A 20,750-nucleotide genomic window follows, 5' to 3' on the forward strand; every position below is an offset into this window, starting at 1 on the left:
GACACGTAAAATGAATTCAATACGCGCGGTACGAGCCACCCGTGCTATCTGCATATTTTAATTGATCGACCTGTACGCAACCGTGTAATCAGACACTCAAAGAGGCTTCGTGATATTTCAATGTGACGATATTAAATACGCGGATACGTTTCAAAGGACCTACCCTCGACTACAGACAACCCCGGCTCGACGAATCCGCAAATAATATGCAAGCACTCGGGGTGCAAATTTCCCTTTCGTTCGAACGGAACCTCTTCAAGGATCGGCGGCCGAGACCGAGACACTTCTGGCCTTCCAAAACCAATAGATTGCATGTAACCATTATCTCCTCAAAGCCAGATCCGGAAAATACTTGTAGATTTCTAGGTTAAGGGAGACTGGGTATGGTTGTCTCATTCTCTTATTTTGATTTTTTTTTACGGGTTATAGCTGCAGGGAAGTTCATTCAGTTTTAGATTAATATAAACTATGTACGTCCGACTTGGTCCGAAAAAATTGGTCCTGTGGATTTTGGCAATCAGATTAGGAGCTAATTCACATTATTTGCGGGAACTATTTTGTGACAATATACCCCGAGGCTGGGTTGGTTAAGTTTATTAATAAAAAGCCGTTTCAATTAAGAAAGTAATATCATTTCTTATTGTAATTATAAGTCTTGAACCCAAAATTAAACTTAGAAACATTATTAAAAAACAGTTTACAACTTTATCACTGAAACACAATTTCTCTGGAGTTGCTTTCTGAATGCAGAGACAAGCAAACAAGGGAAAAGTCTTCTTCATTTTCTTTTCCGTCTTTATTAATTGTTGGTACTTTTCTCTTTGTTTTATTTGTTCCTTTATCGGATAAAATAACTCGTTTTGCTTTGTTCTTCTTTCCAAATGTTGTGTAACAACATCTACTTATGTATTAAAATGTTTAAAAAATGCAAAAAAATCATTACAGTAAGTTAGAAAAAACTCTAAACTACGAGAATAATGCAACAATATTTGCTAATGCTAAGAAATAACCTGTACTTACTTCATAGAAAATACGGCGTAATTTACTTCGAGCGCTCGAAAACAAACAATGACATGTCGTATCTTCGTGCGACTCCGCAGCCAATTGAGTGATAGCACTGTTCAACCAATAACCGTTTCTTATAGATTTTTGTGCGCTGAAAATAAATCTGTAAACCGTTTATCGCCATCACCCTCAGTTTTCGAGAAATTCGATTTTGGAAAGAATGCAAATTTTCAACGCTGAACATATTTTGTGTTCATTAGTTATTCGGTTGCATGGTCTATCAAATTATTCTATGAACCCTCGCGAACACAACAGTACAAGGTATTATTGAATTATAAGCATTTAAATATGTTTAAACAACGATCAAAGGGAAAAGAACACCCGAAATGCACCAATTTTTGCAGATATCTTGCTATATATTTTAAAAACTAAGGGTCTAGGAGAAAATTTGACTACTCCACGCGATGCAGCAGACAATTTTCTTTCGGAAACCACCAACAGAAGTCGTAAGTCACGTTTTGCTTTCAATACAGAAGCGAAATAGTTTGGCAAAACGTGCGCTGTGGACAGTGGTAGTCACGCGTGTTAAGCGATTGTGTGACGCTGAGCGGCATTGTATCGCGCGCCGCCGTCGACTACCACTGTCACCGCCGCACGTTTTGCCAAACTATTTCGCTTCTGTATTGAAAACAAAATGTGTCTTACCACTTCTGTTGATGCTTTCCGAAGGAAAAATGTCCGCTGCATCGCGTGGAATGGTCAGATTTTCTCATAGACCCTTAGTTTTGGAAATAAATTGAAAGATATCTTCAAAAATGAGTGCATTTCGGGTGTACTTTTCCTTTTGATCGTTGTTTAAACATATTTAAATGTTCATAATGCAATAATAACTTATATCGTTGTATTCGGGAGGGTTCATAGAATAATTTGACGCAACGAGCAACTGAATAACTATTACCGTTTCGACACAAAAGATGTTCAAAGTTGAAAATTTGCATTTTTTTTCAAAATCGAATTTCTCGAAAACTGAGAGTGATGACGACAAGCGGTTTGAGGGTTCGTTTTCAGCGCAGAGAAATCTATAAGAAACGGCTATTGAATCTTACAGACCAAAATGGCTGTTGGACAGTATAGTGGAAGGAGGCGACGATACGTTTACGCGTCGCCATGGATTATTAGTACATTCCTATTGTTTATAGTTTCTTTATTATAGCGGTTGTGACAACCATACCCGGTCTCCCCTACCTCGTCTCCTTCCTTGACAATGTAACAACGTGGTCTTTGCCCTAGTGGAAGCTTGAATGCTAATCGTAAAATGGACATGTCATGTCAAATGTTTGGATACAAATTTTTGGATTTCTGAATTTTATTGTCCTAGGGTGATGTAACTGTAAATGGTACAACTCTTTCAGTGGAAACAGAAGCCATATATCAAACGCAGAACTACGTCTTCATGGGAAACCCAGGGAACTTTCTTCTGTAGGAACAAGACAGCCCATAGAACGATGATTATAAGCTATAGCCATTTATAATAAATATTTCTCAGACTTCTATCAATCGTGTCTTATTTATTGAGCAATTATTTGAAGTTTTTCCAAACTTTTGATCCCTACTGTATGTCGCGACAGTCTTCTATTGAAGGAAACCACAAGGTGAATAAAGGAAAGAGGAAAGGAAACGGGAGAATAGGAGACCCAAGGAAGTCAGATACGGAGACCAGGAGAATTATAATTTTATGGGTGATTACCTCTGTGAAAATATTCAGTAGTTTCGTTAAGCTGACAGGGAAACAGAGTTTAGCGAGGTTTCCGGAAATTTATTTTAAATTGGACGTACTTTGTGGACAAAGAAACTGTAATGTTGCTGCGCGCGGTGCTTTACGTCGTCGCAATTTCGTGATGCAATTTTACACGGCGCTATTACACTCTGAAAGTCTGTGTTCAGTTATTCGCGGAATACCGATACACGTTTTAATAACGTGTCCATTCAATACGCTTCCTATGTGAAAAATTCATTTTAAAATACATTTTGCATTGGATATGTTTTGGAAACCGAAACTCTTTGTCCTTATACGATATAATTTGAAACTCACAAAATTTTCCATATTACGTTTACGGTACGATGCTGGCTACGGGGTTTTATACAATATTGATATTATTAATACCTTTAACGAATATCATTTCGAAAACATTGTGCCAAAAATTATTACAGCATCACGTACTCAAAGGTGTTCATTATTTAATAAGCTTCAGTGATACTTTGAAGTAAAAAACTTTTGAATGTAAATTAAAACCTACTTCAAAAAAATAAAAATCCACTAAAATGTAAAAAAATAATGTTTTCCCTTGTTTAATCCACGACTCTCAATTTTTTAAGCCGGCGCCAGATTTACACAGTGCAAATGATGCGGCGCCAACTTTAAAAATATGAGTATCGTAGATTAAATAAGGGAAAAAATTATTTTTTACTTTCTAGTGCATTTTTCTTTTTTCCAAGTCGGTTTTAATTTTTTTTTAAATTTCTTTATTCTCTCCTCAGTATGTTGTGTCAAAATATATATATATATATATATATATATATATATTTTTATATTGACACAACATACTGAGGAGATATGCGCGTACGTACATAAAATAGTAATAATTAGGTGACAATAGTCTTTATTAAGCAGAACTAGCAAAATATTGAGCTAATATTGATTCAGTACGGGGTGGGACCACCGGGGCATCGCCCTCTTTCGAATAAAAAGAACATCATCAAAATCGCTTTTTTTCTCTTTCCATCTCACACTTGTGGCGTCCTTTTGCGCGTTCGTGCTGGTTCGCAACAAATTACTACATACATGTTTACAGCTTGGTAGTGTTTTCACCAATTTTTTACTGTATCCTCTGTACAAGTATACATTGTATAGATGACTACCCGGCGTACAGCGTTGCCACGTTTCAAACAGTTCCTTCAGGCGGTTCCAAAAATACGAGCACATTGCTGTCTATTTATTCAATTATCTAATAAACCGTACGGTTCATGTCCGATTTTCTTTTTTGGAATTTCATAGGAATACTTAAGCTTTTCATTGCAACATTTTTAGGACTTTCTCACTATTTTTAAGGACTCTGTGCAAAATTTTATAGAAATTTTATTGCTCCTCCCATAACAGCCTGTGTATAAGAGCGCAACTTTGATTTCAATTTTTTCAAAAACCGTGCGGTCAATCGACTTGAAATTTTCACACAATGTGGACTACACTTTGAACATTAGATTAAAACACTTTCAAAGCTTTCTCATTATTTTTTCTGCGGTATCGAACCTCCTTAGGGGGTTATACCTAGTCAGGCGACAAAAAAGAGGCGAATATTTGTGAATTTTTTTTGAAGAAGCAGAAGCATATATTTTAACAAAACTTTTTGCGTTTCAAAGAGCAACATTTAAAGAACATTTGGTAATTTTATCGTAGAAAAATATTTATGTTTATAATAAAGTAACTAATGACATCCAAGAAGCCTTTTTAAAAATGTGGTTTTGCGGTGAGCACTGCCATTTGGAACCAGATTATCTAAAATCAAAAAACAAAAAAGATTTCGTTAGTATATTAATGTATCCTCTGATTAACGGAGGGAATTTCCGAAAGATTAATTTAAAATAAAATTGCGGCTATTTAAAGTTGAAATCCTGATTTTTTCGCGTGATTTTTTCGTATAAAAATCAGGACTTCAACTTTAAATAGCCGCCATTTTATTTTAATTAATCTTTCGGAAATTCCCTTCGTTAATCAGAGGATACATTAATATACTAACGAAATCTTTTTTGTTTTTTGATTTTAGATAATCTGGTTCCAAATGGCAGTGCTCACCGCAAAACCACATTTTTAAAAAGGCTTCTTGGATGTCGTATGTTACTTTATTATAAACATAAATATTTTTCTACGATAAAATTACCAAATGTTCTTTAAATGTTGCTCTTTGAAACGCAAAAAGTTTTGTTAAAATATATGCTTCTGCTTCTTCAAAAAAAATTCACAAATATTCGCCTCTTTTTTGTCGCCTGACTAGGTATAACCCCTTAAGGAGGAACGAATGGATTGCGTGCGGCGTAATTCCTCCTTAAACCAGGCTCCGTCCGAGGGACCCGTCTCAAGTCTCAACTCTCGGAAATCAGACTATAGCCCAAGCCAGGACCGAGGGTCCCACGATATCAGGGACAATAAACAGACGGCCTCGCGACAACCACCTCACGGATGCACCAACACGTTGGTCAGGATTTCCCTATCCTTAGTGCATTACCACCTACAACCGGATCATTTCCACCAATAGACAGCGTTTTCCTACCACTGGGTTACTGGAACTCCACCCCTAAAGGGATCATTGAATCTGCTGTGTAGCAGGCAAGGGAGTCCAAAGACAGTCCAAAATTATACCTCATACGAATAACTTGGAGGGACTCATACATATTCAAATCTTGTTACTTGTTATTTACCATAGTCATCTTTGTTAACGTTCAGTTTTTAAATACAGTTTTCATTGATAGTGTTAATATGCGGTGCCTCGGATTATTTCAAGTTCAACCCTCAAGCATCCTCTCCAGTGAATTCTTGTGGTCGTAAAAGACACCACAGAGAAAGAGATTTATGCTCAGAGATTTACGCCCTCCAAAAAAACAGGCGAAGCATCAGCTCACAACAGGGTGTACCTACTAATAAAAGCCGAAAAGATTTCTTCGGAAATGTTATAACCGTTCTTGTAGGAAAATTCATAAAACTCACCCATTTTCGAGCGTTTCGACCGGAGGGTCCCCTTAAAATATTAAACACACACTATTTCCTGCAGCTTCAATATTTCAATCTACACCCCAGAATTGCTCAGTACACTTTGATACCCCCATACAATTTCCCACAAAATACCACACCGGTGCAAAATGGCTCCTCTTCGGTAATATACCATGAAACAAAAGTCTCCCGATCCGTTACAAGCACGAATGCAATCAGACGACAAAGAGTAACGTAACCGTTCAGGTTCCTCCGCGGGCGTCCATCAAGCCTGCCTATTTACAAGTCAAACAGAGGCACGTAACACCAGAAAAAAGTGAAGCAAATGGCGCGGGGTGGAGGAGGGGAGGGGAGCTGAGACACCGGCTAAAAACTAAGGGAAGTTTGAAGTCGGGGGTTGCCAGTCGAGCCTAGGGGTATCCCCGAAGAAAGAGAAAGGAAACTGCAAGCTTTCTCTCCGCACGTACGCAATCGGGGTGTGGCGGACGGAGGAGGGTGGTAAAAAAAAAAGGAAACGGGACCAGACGAAGAGGGGACGAAGGCTGGTGGTCGGTGGAGGCGCAAAGGTGGAAGACTGTTGGCGAAAGTAAGCGAAAGGGAAGAGGAGACGATAGGATGAGAGAGCCTCGAGTATTTCGCCAACTTGGTAAGCCGAGTGGAGATCGGCCGCGTGAGGATTTCTCCTCGAGGAGCTCTCTCTTCCTTCCTTTTCATCCTCTCTGCCCATTCCTTTCCTCTGCAGCCTCTGTTGTGCAGCTTTTTTGCGCCTTACGACCAGAATCTTTCGCGAGCAGATTAAGGATCCTGGATACATCGAGTCTGCCTGACAGCCGAAACGAAAGCGCACGGCCGCGTTGCATACGCGCGTTTAGGTTCCATGAAGTATGCAACAAATGGAACGATTCTAGCGATAGCGACGAAAACGGGTACCCAGGGAAGTGGCGTTATTTCGAATCAGATTCAACAATGCTTGCTCTCGGTAAAATACGGCTATGCGGAGAAGTGGGGATGTTTCGAGAGCAGAGATTCAACGATGTTTACGACCGGAATCGGGGAAAACTCGAATAGCGAATGGATAAGTTGTCGCCGAATCTCTGCTGTCGAACGTCACTGCCACGGAGCAACCGAATGGTCGTGGTAAATGTTTTAAGCGATTGAAGAGCAGCGTGTTTGGGGTATGGACGCAATGATTTGGGAAATGTTGCTCGTGATGTAGGGAATTATTTTAATTGGTTAACGTATCCCCTTTATCTACCGGTCCTTCGCATTCGTTCATCAAAAGTGGAAGGAATAAATGTATTAATGGAACGATTGAAAATTGGAACCTGGGATATTTAATTCATTAATGTATTTATTACCTATTTGATGTATTATCGCGATAGATCGAATAATTATTTTAATGAATGTAAACTTGCGAGGCAATTCATTGGCAGGATTACTGATTTTACTATGGTATTAAATTAATACGCACCGTTTATAGCGTTGCGTTTAATATTGAGAATCTAACAAGCTGTATAATAGGATTGATGATACAAAGTCAATTGGGAAATTAATAGAGGGGTGCACAAAGGGGATGAAATGTACTTTTAAATCTAACATCGTTATAAAAATTTATGTAATACTCAAAACTATAATTTCGAGACTAAAAAGGCCAATGTCCACAATTATCCGTACCTCGCGTTAATTTAATTTAATAAACATACTTAGATATCCAAGCACGGAGACAACAAGTCTTACATATTCAGAAAAAGTGTCAGCGAATTATCACTGTTATTAAAAAACATGAGACGAATGAAACAATACCTCCACCAAAGCCTTGTACAGTCTATAATCATTCACAGAACAAAGTCTACAGACGTATCTTATACTATAAAGCAGAAAGTGTTTCGTATGTTTGTGTGTTTGTCTGTCGCCTAAAAACTTTCGAACGGTAAACTTGGGGGTCACGAAATGTACCTCGGCTCATTGTGCCTGGCTAATCCAGATAAAAGTGACTATTTACACAAAAAAAAAAATTAAAAAAAATTTTTCTTTTATAAAATCAGAATCTAAATTTCGGGCGAAGCCGAGTAGTAAAGCTAGTTTACTATACACAGTAGGGTACCCTTATTTATACGTGACGAATTTTTTTTTATTTCTTTACTCTCACACCCTAGAACGGTGCCATTTGATAAAAAAGATAGTCCCCGAAAAAGTTTATTGCAATCGGACAACAGGAAAGGGTGCCGACCAGGCCCTAAAGTTTAGAATTCATCAATGATTTGAATTTGAAAAATTTCTCAAAAAACATTAGCCCTATCGAATTTTTGTTCCAATAATATTAAAAGAGCGTTCAATTGTCTACATTTGAATATAGACAAGTCCGCGCTACTCGCGTATAGACATTACGTCACCGCGCCGTACAGGTGGGATGCGCGAAGTGCGTATCTCTCTATATTCAAACGTTATTATCTAAAAAATGGTTGGCAGCACGAAAAACTTATATATACAGTAATTGTAGAAAATTGAACGATCTTTTAATATTATTTCCACAAAATTTCAACAGGACTTACCATTTTTGAGAAATTCTTCAAATTCAAACCCTTGATGAGTTCTAAACATTAAGGCCCTGGTCGGCACCCTTTCCTGTTGTCCGATTGCAATAAATTTTTTCAGAGACTATTGTTTTATGAAATGGAACCATATTAGAGGGTGAGAGCAACAGAAAACGCAGGCTGAAAATAAGGGCCATCCTAATACACAGTAGCAGTATCGCTTTATATCAGCTGCCAGCCACAGCGTACCAGAGTCTATCACGTATCCTAACCACCGTTGCGCGCAATATAAACTCTGTGCATCCCCCAAACGACACGTTCCACCCTGAAAGTATCGCCTCTCCCCCCAGTGGCAGCGAAATTGTCTGCATTACGAAGTCCGCGCGTATCCACTCCCGGAGAGTTTATAAGATACGAGATTAAGCGGTTCAACCCCCGTTTCTCATCATTGTGTCCGCGTGTCTCTTCGCCTTCCGCCGTCCCACGGCCCACCCCCCTTCCCCCATGAACGTTTTTCCCTCGCACGACTGTAGAATACAGCGACGGATAGGCATTCGACCCTGGGGAAACGGGCCGCAGAATAAGAAGCGGAGAGGAGAGAAAAGATCGCCCGATGACTGAGCCATGATCAAAGATAATTTCCGATCAAAGATTAAGGATCACTCCCGTGGGCCACGTGGCCCGTCTAGGAATCAAAGTCCGACAAAATATAAAATGCATGAAGCGAGAATCCCCGGGGGGTGCACGCCACCGTGCAACCCCTCTGCGTCTGCGAACGTGCGCCGACCGCGTCTCCTTCGCCCGTCCCCAACCCCCGTGATTCCGTGGCCGGGGGGGTGCGTTCGACGTGCACGCACGTACGCACACGCGGAATGGGAGTATTGTGCACTCCGTAGCAACAAAAATCGGAATGTTGTTGCTTTCGTTTGATCGACCCTGTACTATCTGCGTCTCGATTATTTCGAGGGAGGGAAGTTTACGGCGCGGAAAACGAGAATTCGACTGTTTGTCGTAGGTCTCTCTGTCGGGGCGAGGATATTTCGCTTCGGTTCTGTGGATGCGGGTCTGGATAGAGGCAAATGGAATTATGATTTTGTATGCGTTTTGATGTGTGAACTTGAATATTTTTATAGCTCGAATATATTATTTTTTTGTTAGGAAGTTTGTTAGAGAAAATGTAAGTGGAATTGAGATCTTGTAGATTGGAACATCTAAAAGTAGGTTTTCCTATACGCGACTAAACGCAACGTCAAGAATTTCAAAGTCGATTTTCTCGATAATGAAGCGGTATATTAAAAAAATTTATTCCTTTATCTCGACTTATTTACTTGTTATAAGTCGAAATGGAAAAGTAACTTTTTTTTATATCGCGCTCCATTTTCGAGAAAATCGACTTTGAAATTCTTGACGTTGCGTTCAGTCGCGTAGAGGAAAACCTATCTGAACATTAACATAATAGTTTTTCTTATGTTTTACGGTGTTTATTTTCAACTCAAATCCTGTTTCGCAGATAAACTGAAGGTTTTCTGTACTGTATTTCCTACATCCGTGACCCTTAATTTTTAAATTCCAAGGAAAATTATGAACTAATAATTTGAATATTTAGTTCACGAGAATTGGGGAACTTTAACGAAGCAATTTTTAATAAGCAGAATGTTTATGTATCAAAAAGAAGAGATAACAAGGCATCGATTAAACACACTACGATTTTCAATGAAATATTTCCCTCCGTACAAAGTATAGGTAAAATATTCAAGATGGCAACGCTGTATGGCCCACCCTCCATTTAGTAAATAACTACTCTCGTAGCACGGTAGCGTCAACTGATACAGGAAAACCCTTTTTGTCCCACTGTCGCCCGAAGCAATACGCGCTTACCCCGGAAAAAATTAACTACGAAAATGAACGTATCGTACAACGTGCCTTGCTGAACAACTGTCGCAACAATTGCACGAACAACTGTTCCTCCAGGGATTAACGCGGGCATCATGAATCACGACTTGCAATATTACAGTAACATGCATTACACTTCTGAAAACTCATACAGAATATTTAGAAACCTAAAAAGAAAACGAATATGAAATGGAACTGTTAAAAACATCACGCATGAAATAACCAACCCAATAAAAGCTACAGGATTTCATAGAAATTGGATAAAGAAACTCTACGAAATACTGATAAGAATTAGAGTACCATATTGAGTCTCCTTTCAAGGGGGCAGTCTCGCTGGGCCTTGAAGTGTGTGCGTACGCTCCCACAAGCTAAGTTGAGCGTGTACGTCTACGCGTATAATAAACAAACCGTAAATTGCAACTTTCGTCCTGGAATCGGCAAGAAGGAAGTTTTCGAGGGTCTGTGGCACCAGCGCGGCAGAGACAGAGAGAACAGAAAATGTGGCAACTATGCGCCAAAAATTCGCCTACGTCGAGTACCGGGAGATGTCGCCTCGGTACCAGTTCTTTTTATCGACCGCAGTAGTTTCATTAGGGTCCGTCTGTTTACAAGGGACGCTTCGGTCGATTCGGACCATAACAAAAATGAGACGGCCCCCTTAAAGCATTGTAGCTGAAATTGTACGTGGTTGTACTTGTGCCCAACAACATGTACGTGCACCTTCGAAAACAGCTGCGTACGATCGATTAAATGGACTTTTGGCCGTCCTGCAATCTGTTATTCGCGCCGCAATTAGCGGAAACGAAGGAAAAAGGAAGCGCAACGTGTTACCCAGACCTCGAATTTTCCCCCGCTATTTGCTCCGCGTTCATCTTCTAACTTGAGGTAGGAACGAGTGGAAACGGAAATACTTCGCGATAATCGGATGAGGGCAGATGAATATTCACAGACGCATGCGCGCGCATAGGGAAAAGTAGGATAATCCGCGCCACTACTCGCGTTTGGATTTTTAGTAGGTATTTCCTTCGCCGAGAGCCAAACGAAATTACAGACATCGTTATATATTTCACGCCTTTATGGTAATATGGCTATAGTGAAAATTAAGGTAATATTGCACGCCAACCTGTCTGTGCTGTAATAATTGGAATCAATATCACGGTCGTACCGAAAGGAACAAGAACTCGCAAATTTTAGTATGCACCTTGATCGGAAAAGCATGCATAAACTTTGCTTCGACAGAGGAAAATTAATACAACCTTGCCCTCGAGATTTAATTTCAAATTGTACGAAACTAAGAACTCTGACGTACCAAAATTTTTAGCTAACAATCCATCATTTAAATCATACCTGTATCCATATTTCGCGCGAAGGTTGGGTAAAGATTAAAATTTAAAAATAAGATAGACACAACTTCTGAATTCTGTATAAAATTGATGAAAGATTGAAGAATTTTTCTAACATCAGTGCCCGAAGAAAACAAAACTTAGAAATAAATCTAAGTAAATATATTAGTAACGTGTTAGTATTCCCAAAAATATTTCTCCCACATAAGAACCCGACGTTTTCCAAACCGCCCATGCTTATGGCACAAACGACGCGAGACGAAAGCCCCACGTCAAACCACCCAGAAAAAGCCACAATAGCGAAATCATGAGACGAACCCTCGTCCCTAAACGCATCTAATCTCCGAATAGGGTCCCAAAAATGGGCAACGCGTAGAAATATTTCTGCATCGGGCACAGGATATCCGCGATTCTCCACGCATCAGGGGCACAGGGGTGCCTCTGGGTGGCGAGAGACGGACAAGTGGCCGAAATGTGTATGGAAATCACTCGTATTTGCGACCCGTACCGCGCAGGCCTCGCGAGCACATTAGATATTAGATTTAGCGCGCTTACAACTGTCGCTGTGCGTAATTAGGGGTGTGCTCCCCCATCGAAACAGATGGCAGCCCTTAGGCTACGAGATAATTCCGTGAAGAGAACCATCCACGGGCGGAGGGGAGGGAGGGATGGTGGAGAGCCGTGGCTGCAGCCGAGGAAACCGACAGAGATGATTCTACGCGAGGAAAATATATAAAGGAGACCGCGGAGAAAGGAGCGGCAGAGAGATAAGCGAACTTGGGAATAGATTCTCGGGGGCAGAATTGCGCGACCGGGTCCAATTCGCGGGGCGACATCCGTTATCAAACTCCTTTAATAATTCATCGAAATTAGATAATACCGCGGAACGGATAGGGAAGCTCGTATGGGCCGCATCTACGTATTTAAGCGTATTAAAGCGTCTGTACGTCTGTAAGGCGGTCCCTGGTTACCGAGTAAAACGGTTTTACTCGTCGTTCAGCGGGATCTGATACCGAGACAATGAGAGCCTCTCCGTATTATCTGTTCTCGAAACTATCTATCTGTCCGTATCCGCCCCGATTCTCTATCTCACGAGAATAACAGGATTGCCACGCGAATTGAATGGCCACCGTATAAAATTCGCATTCAACGCGACCACCGCGCGCGGCACGATAATGGCGTCCCTACATATCGCGACTTCAAAAACGGTAATCCGGTCCGTGAACGGTCGTAAAAACGATTGGATTTGAGGGGAACTCTGGCAAACCGTGACAGGGAAATGTGCTCGATGATGTGTGCACTGTTTTTGGAAAACTATCCCGATGGAGCAGCGAACGTTTGACTGCCTGGATGTTTGAGAGTTGAGACGTCTGTACGATGGATGAATACAGATGCTTTTGTACGGACGTCACGAGTGGTTTATAGGAATAGATTTCAGTGAAGTTGTGCGTAGTTATTATGCAATGATCGTTGCTAATTAAGAAAGATTACGAAACAATTTTAACGTTTGCAGTGAATTTAAAGTAGAGGAGCGACGTTAATTGGAAATTTAGGCTAACTTGTGGATTATCGAGGAAATATAGTTCAGATGATAACAGGATAAAAGAGAAAAGATTGTTAAATCATTCTAGTTATTATACCCACATATCATATAAATAAAAAATATGCACACAGAAATTGAGGAGGTAAGACAGAAAGTAAGCTTACGTAACACTGTCCAATAAAATTGAACTTTTTTTCTGTTCTGTAACATTCAATAGCCGTTTCATATAGGTTTTCGTGCGCTGAAAACGAATTCGCAAACCGTTTGTCACCATCACGCTCAGTTCTTGAGAAATTCGATTTTCAAAAAAACTGCAAATTTTCAACTTTGAACATTTTTCCTGTCGGAACGGTAATAGTTATTCGGTTGCTCGTTGCGTCAAAGTATTCTATAAACCCTCCTGAATACACACACAACGATATAAGTTATTGGTGCATTATCAACATTTAAATATATTTAAACAACGATCAAAGCGAAAAGAATTTTTTTGCAGATATCTTGCTATATATTTTAAAAATTGAGGGTCTAGGAGAAAATTTGACTAGTGCACGCGATGCAACAGAAATTTTTCTTTCGGAAACCACTAACAGAACTAGTAAGTCACGGTTTGTTTTCAATACAGAAACGAAATAGTTTGGCAAAACGTGCGCTGTGGACAGTGGTAGTTACGCGTGTTAAGCGATTGTGTGACGCTGAGCGGCAGTGTATCGCGCGCCGCCGTTGACTACCTACTGCCAAACTATTTCGCTTCTGTATTGAAAACAAAATGTGTCTTACCACTTCTGTTGATGCTGTCCGAAGGAATAATGTCCGCTGCATCGCGCGGAATAGTCAGATTTTCTCATAAACCCTTAGTTTTGGAAATAAATTGATCGTTGCTTTGATCGTTGTTTAAACATATTTAAATGTTCATAATGCAATAATAACTTATATCGTTGTATTCAGGAAGGTTTATAGAATAATTTGACGCGACTGGCAACCGAATAATTGTTACTGTTTCAACACAAAAGATGTTCAAAGTTGAAAATTTACAGTTTTTTTCAAAATCGAATTTCTCAAAAACTGAGGGCGATGGCGACAAACGGTTTGCGGATTCGTGTTCAGGGCAAAAAACTCTGCAAGAATCACCCAGTGGATATTGCGGAACAAAAATCGTATTGGACAGTGTAATCAGCATAGTGTTGCTGAAGCTTACTAAATCCAGTAGAAACATACGTAATAAGTCAGACGACTGGTCGAAAAGTGATGGATTGAACGAAACTTTTAAACAATTATATCCCATTGACAGTTTTAATATCCTGCCGAACAATATTTTACGTCCATACTTTACTCATCAAGCTCAAGCCATGAATCGTGTTTTTTATTTTAAAAAGTATGGTAATGTAGCCGAATATGACGACCTCTCCTAATATGAGACCTCAGCTTATCTCCGCTACAGAACTCTTGAATGTCATAGCGATGCTATTTCTTGACTAACTAACCGTGTATTTGTTGTTTTGTCCGCACAGTGGCATTGCAATCAATTAAGCGTCTTGAGCAAGCACATATTTCTAAAATACGTTGCAGAAATTTTTTGAAGCGGTTCGATTAACTTACAAATACCTCTAAAGTGATAATGATTTTCACAAATACTATTGTATAGTGCCTGCAATGGAGTTTAAGGCTTACTAGTCGTATATCACTGAATGATAAAGACTTAAATTCGAAGCTACTTAATAGTTATCATGTTATTGTTTCCGGATATGAGACGCGTGAAAGTTCGACTGATGAATGCGAAGAAAACACTGTTCTGAATGATAAAAGTGATTAAGAAAGAAAATTATGACACAGAATACTTGTTTTGCACGGGTCTTTATTCTTCAGATGTGCTAGGTGAACAATGGGTTAAGTGTACATATAAATTTATACGTACACTTAAGTGTTACGACGAGCGTGGTGGGCCCACGAAGACTGTGGTACTGAAGAAATAGATTTCACATGCCGACTTTATAAGAAAAAAAAATAAGTTTCAGGAAAAAACAAGGTAATCATTTACTTTAGGGATTCCTCAGCGATTTTGATGAAATTTGGATATGTTGTAAAACTCCACATTTTGAACAACTTTTTCCTATACACGTTACCGTCGCTCGGCCATAGTTTCCGAGATATCTGCGAAAAACTTCTGTTGAAGTATAAAGTGTTATGATGGCCGTGGTGGGCCCACGAAGACTTCGGTGTTGGGCCCACGAAGACTGCAGTAGTGAAAAAATAGATTTCACATGCCGACTTTATAAACAAATTGTTTCAGGAAAAAACAAACTGGATCCTATATTAGGAACCCATTTTGTCATCTGCGTATTTGAATGACTTTCGTTTTGATATTATTATGAAGAAACCGAATCTTTGTTACAGTACGTTCCAGTAGGTTGCTGAAGAATACATATTCTCCTTTTTTAGAACTTGTATCGAATTTTAATAAAAGTGTTCTTATTCAAGAGTTATGATGTTTTTAAGAAAAGGGTCTCACATTCGGCTGCTTTACCCTATAAGCAGTAATTCCACGAAACTTTCAAAAAGAGTCCAAACGCCGAAAATTACCCAATACATCGGTGCGCCAACTTTTATCTCTCCACGAAGAAGGAAAACACGAGAGAGAAGAAATCACGAGACATACGATAGCGGTCACCGGAACAACAGAAGACAAAGCTGAAGTGACGCTTCCCACTAAGCATCCTGACGCTGACTCCCACTATGTTACGAGGATTTATTCTCGCCCCTTGTGCCAGCCACGCAAAGCAATGTTAATTGTCGGAAGTTGAGCGTGCATCGCGGGCAAGGCAATAAAGGTCGTAGACAGAGGAGGGAAAAAGAAGAGCGCGTGGAGGGAAGAAAGTGTCTGAGGAGTGCTTACAGCGGCGTGTAAGTGGTACGGGGTACATTAGGGTCAATTCATTTGCATGCACTTTTACGTCCTTCCGCCCTCAAAAAATATTTATCGCCCCGAGGTTTCACCGTGACGCCTCGCTTATGAATTATGCATGGGAACGCGCGAGACGCAGTAGCTCATTCCTGGCCGCAATTTCGCCATTGAAGTGTAATTTCAGCGGGGGCCACCGGTATTAGAAGCACCAACGAGCTTTTTGTGACGGTGCTTACAAACGACATAGCGACGAGGTGTCGTTCGGCCGGACGCCGACTATCTGCACCCCGACAAAGGGCGCTTTGCTCGACACCCGCGGGACAAAGGGCCGAGGAGATTGTTTCGCATTCGGGAAATGAATTTAGCCGGCGAAAATGGCGGGATCGAGTTATCGCGGGGACTCTTTGAGGCGTTTACGCGACAAAGACGACGGCGCCTGCTGAAAACACGGGCCGCGGGGTCGGGTCCGCAGGAGCTCGGCCCGAGGTTCCTTGGAAATCACGGGAACTTTTGTTGGCGCGCGTGACACGTGAAATTTTAAAGGTGGTCGGAAAGAAAGCGAATTTCAACGAGCCCCGCAAACGATGGGCGCTAGCTAGTTTGCGTCCCCGTCGTGCTTGAATAATTCCACGCATGGTACGTGCTCCACGTGTCATTAAGTGTCGTTAAAATATTTAAACGCGGCCTTGATGTGTGCCTTTTTCAACCGCGACATTCTATGCTTAATGTTTCACCGCATATTTACGACTCGTTCTATGCGACCGTGCGTGGAATAGCGGAGTTGCTACGTGACCGCGTGCTTTTATAGGATTATCCGTCATGATGCTCTTTCGAAAACGTCACGCACGATGCAGTTACTTCAAACCAATGATTTACGCCGCATTTGCGCGTCGATCTCGATCGATGACTCTATTTTCGCATGGATATTGTGGGCAGAGGAATTTGTTTATTTCTCTGTGAACCCAATTATGGGGGGCAGTGTGATGCCTGAGATATGACGTAGCTTATCACTGGTTATCAGCCTTTTCTATGTTGTCTTTAACGAATTCAACTAGGAGAACTTGTATTACGATTAACATTAACTAAAACGACGTTTAAATCATTTTCACTGCCGAGTATGGTAAAACGGTTACAAGTCGTGGGAACGGTGAAACCGATTGTTTTGACCGTAGGAATTTACCACTTGCTTAACTCACGTACGTAGGCGAATTTCTTGTTCCAATTCGCGACTACGCCTCCAGCGGCAAATTCATGACGGTGGAGAAAGGTTTAATTTTGAAATAGAGGCGCAAGTATGGAAAACAATAACGATATATTCTAGCAGTGAAAGTTGTGGGGAAAAAAGTCTTTACGCAAGTGTCAAAATGCGTCTTGTAGAAGAATCTTTTTAGAGTATCGCAGCCACGAGAAAACCGCTTCTCCTACAGCCTCTACGCGGGTGGAGCCCAATTATCATCTCCAAATTATCTGCAGCTTATTGCAGGTGATCACCTAATGTAGACGTGACCTTTGCCTGCAGTTTGGTCCCCAAGGACAGAGAAAAAATCTCAAAGGACGACGCGTTCTGTCACCTCGAAGACACTGTCCAGACGCCCGAGTTACAATGCTTGGGCCTAGACTATCTGGCGCCTGCCAGAGTGAACCCTTGATAATTTACGAGTCCCCTTTTCGGAGACGGAACACCGATTCCAATTTCGATGAACAAGAGATCGTTGATTAATATTCAGGCACAATGTTCTTATCAGCAACGGTTCAACGTAATATCGCGAAATTTATTTGCCACCGATCAAACGGGCACCTTTGATCGTGTATTTGGACGCGTTATAATTTCCTGGAACACTTTGCACCGTTGCCCCCCCCCCCCCCTTTGATAGGTATAACGTAGCCAAAATGAAATCCGAGATTATGTGCTGATCGAACGATCCGCGTATAAATCGCCGTTCAAACAGAAACGCCTGGTATCGGCGGAGGTACACGGTGGACAGTTTATACATCGATGAAGTTTACGATATAGGTAAACGCTGATTGACCACCATCGTCCCGTGGAGCGGGCAGTAACAACAGCGCCACTCGTCACACGCTTCGAAACGAACAATAATAGAATCTAGTCGTTGCGGAAACAACTGCGTAGCAATCTTGAACCGAAGATGTGAACCATGAGTAGCTATAAACGAAGGGTAAGGGGGAAACAGGGAACGTCACAAAACAGCATTATCGAGAAAATTAAGTTTTAATACCTTAGTCCATCAGCAGGGAAACAAGGTTCAACGAATTTAATTTTCTTATATAATTTTTTTCTTAAATAATATCTTGTTTTACCTTGACGACAGAAGCTTATGCTTAGGCAAAGAGACGAGACATTCCATATTTTGTCCCAGTGCAGAGTGGACATTTACTGTTTTTAACCGGTACACCAAATCTTTAACGTTATCTTACGGGCGCATTTGAACTGTATGACCCTTTGTGATTCGACAGTCCTGTAGGCCCAATTGCCTCCAACAAAATATGCTATAAACCGCAACATCGCGAAAAATGGATGTTCCCAGTTTTTTTCCCTTACCCTTCAAGTACTGATAACCTTTACCATCCCTTCAAGGATAAACCCAAAATCTAATTTCCACATCGGTAGACTAATATTATTTTCCGCATACACTGGGTAGTAAAGATTACGTCAGAAGACGTAGCTTGTATTCGTGTCCCTACCCTTCTATTTTACGACCAACTTATTACTGTAACTAATTGGAAATTAATCGGTCATCGATGATAGGATAGGTCCTCGCATAAACGTCACCTACTGCTCTACCCCAGTAAGTATTCATTTTCGCGCTCGTTGCACAGAAATGAAGGGAAAGGTAGAAATGTTTATAGTGTACGTTACCAGTGGTGAACGCTGCGGATGTTGGTCGGCTATCCTGCAGTAGGAAGCACACGAAAACGAAGAAGACCACCATTCTGGGCAGAAGATTGAAAGCCATTTCTTTGCTCCTCTTAACGGGCATCCGCATTCCAGGCAGCAACTTTGCGGAGCCAACGGCGGTACCACATGCACGATCCACGTGCGAACCGCATTCGCAATTAATCGACACACCAACGAGATCTCTCGCCCCCCTCAGTAGTCCTCGCGAACGCTCAAGGTCGTCCTTCCATTCGCGAAACGATCTTCTCGATCCACACGCACGTTTATCCACGCACGCACGCCCGCTCGAACCTGAAACCGACTTGCCCGTCAGACCTTCGGCCCGACTCCACTGGGAACGTTCTCCAGAAGAAGCTCCCGGACGGCCTTCCATAGAAACAGATCACAGACAAAGGCGATTCACGATCCTCCAGCTGTGGGGCCACTGTCAACGACAACAACGATCAGCCTGCGTCTCGATTAGGTCAGGATTTTATAAAATATTATGTCCCTCCAACGCATCCTAGACCAATCACTCAGACCTCGAACCGAACGATCGCGGTACCGTTGCGCGACAGCCACGCGTTATCGATCAGCGTCGACCCGGATCGAGCCGCCCGATCCACGAAATCTCCTCCAACCGCGGCAGAAAATTAAGGGAAACACGCGCAAGAAAAACGTCCCGAACGAACGAGTGTACGACGATCTGCTCGACCGAGGCGATCGTGGATCCGAACGATCGAGGCGCGCGTGCGATCGTCGAGCGGCGACAACAACTCCCACGACTGCACGCTCGAGACGGCCGGCGTCGACTGGCGTCCACGGGCACAGAGGGGACCGGCCGACGAGGCAGACGTGGAGCACGCCGACGTCCCGGCGTCACGGCGCATATCTCTGCCACCCCTAGCAGGAGATCTCTCACCCTTTGGTGGACCAGGCCAATCGGCGCTTAGGAGTCACCGCCCATCGCATCGCGGGGGCGGCACCGCCCCCGAATTAAGATTTTCGACTTTTCCAAGTCGGTCCCGTTCCGACGCACGTCCCGGCAGCACCCCGTCTCTCTGTTTCATCCCCCTTTGTAGCCACCCTGCGTTCCCCGTCGCCTCTCTTCGCGGTACGTTTCACACGCGCCCGCGCCCACACGCGTCATCCACCCACCGCGCTTTCTTTCCGCGGCGGTTCAGCATGCGAGCAACGTGCCGCGCTACCAACAGGAAACCGCGAAGAACGCGGCTAATTCCAACCTTTGCGAGGAGGTACGCTCAGCGTTTGACTTGTGGCGAACGAAAGCCTGATGGGGGATCCTGTTTACGGTAGACGAAGCGGGAGACTGCGACGAAGGACGCGGCCGACGAGCCAGAATGTAAATGTTTCCAGGCTGCTTTCATTGCTCGGTGGAGAGGGGCAGCTTGTTGTGTTTGGGGGAATCGTTCGTCTTGCCGAGAATATGGTATTCAAGGTGTGTGTGTACCATTCGGGTACTGAAATGGAGAGTCTGCTAATCCGAAAATTCTAATTCCATAAAACTCGGTGCGAATGTGGAGCGTGTTGAAGTGTGCATGCAATTTTTCTGCGGAAATTCACTCCCAAAGGGTGTAGGTAATTGTTTTCTTCGTTGCTTTGATATAACTTTGTAACGGTGCGAGATACAACAAAACTTTAAATACAAGAATTCAGTTTATTTTTATGCTCTATCACACTACCAAAAGAACAATTGGCTGTACTTTCGAATGGCCCCAATGGCCGATCGACACGAGATTTGTGGGGAGGGTGTTTGGACCCTAAATCTAAAATTGTTGCTTCGGGAATTTATTAGTTTACGAGATATTTATAAAAAAACTTTTAGTATTTCTGTTGACTTATTCCGACATATTA

At 41.9% G+C, this 20,750-nt stretch overlaps 1 protein-coding gene across 3 annotated transcripts in view; it reads right to left on the minus strand.

Moving 5' to 3' along the window:
• LOC143372797 (lachesin) overlaps positions 1 to 19,555 on the minus strand; it is a 562,432-nt gene extending 542,877 nt beyond the window's left edge. For all 3 annotated transcript variants that reach the window (XM_076819351.1, XM_076819352.1, XM_076819350.1), the window contains exon 1: positions 18,858 to 19,555. In XM_076819351.1, coding sequence (XP_076675466.1) covers positions 18,858 to 19,269 — 412 coding nt within the window. In that variant the 5' untranslated portion in view covers positions 19,270 to 19,555. The remainder of the gene's footprint in view (positions 1 to 18,857) is intronic.
• Positions 19,556 to 20,750: the final 1,195 nt, after the last annotated feature.

The sequence above is a fragment of the Andrena cerasifolii genome, chromosome 9, assembly GCF_050908995.1.
Source record: "Andrena cerasifolii isolate SP2316 chromosome 9, iyAndCera1_principal, whole genome shotgun sequence".
Taxonomy (NCBI): Eukaryota; Metazoa; Arthropoda; class Insecta; order Hymenoptera; family Andrenidae; genus Andrena; species Andrena cerasifolii.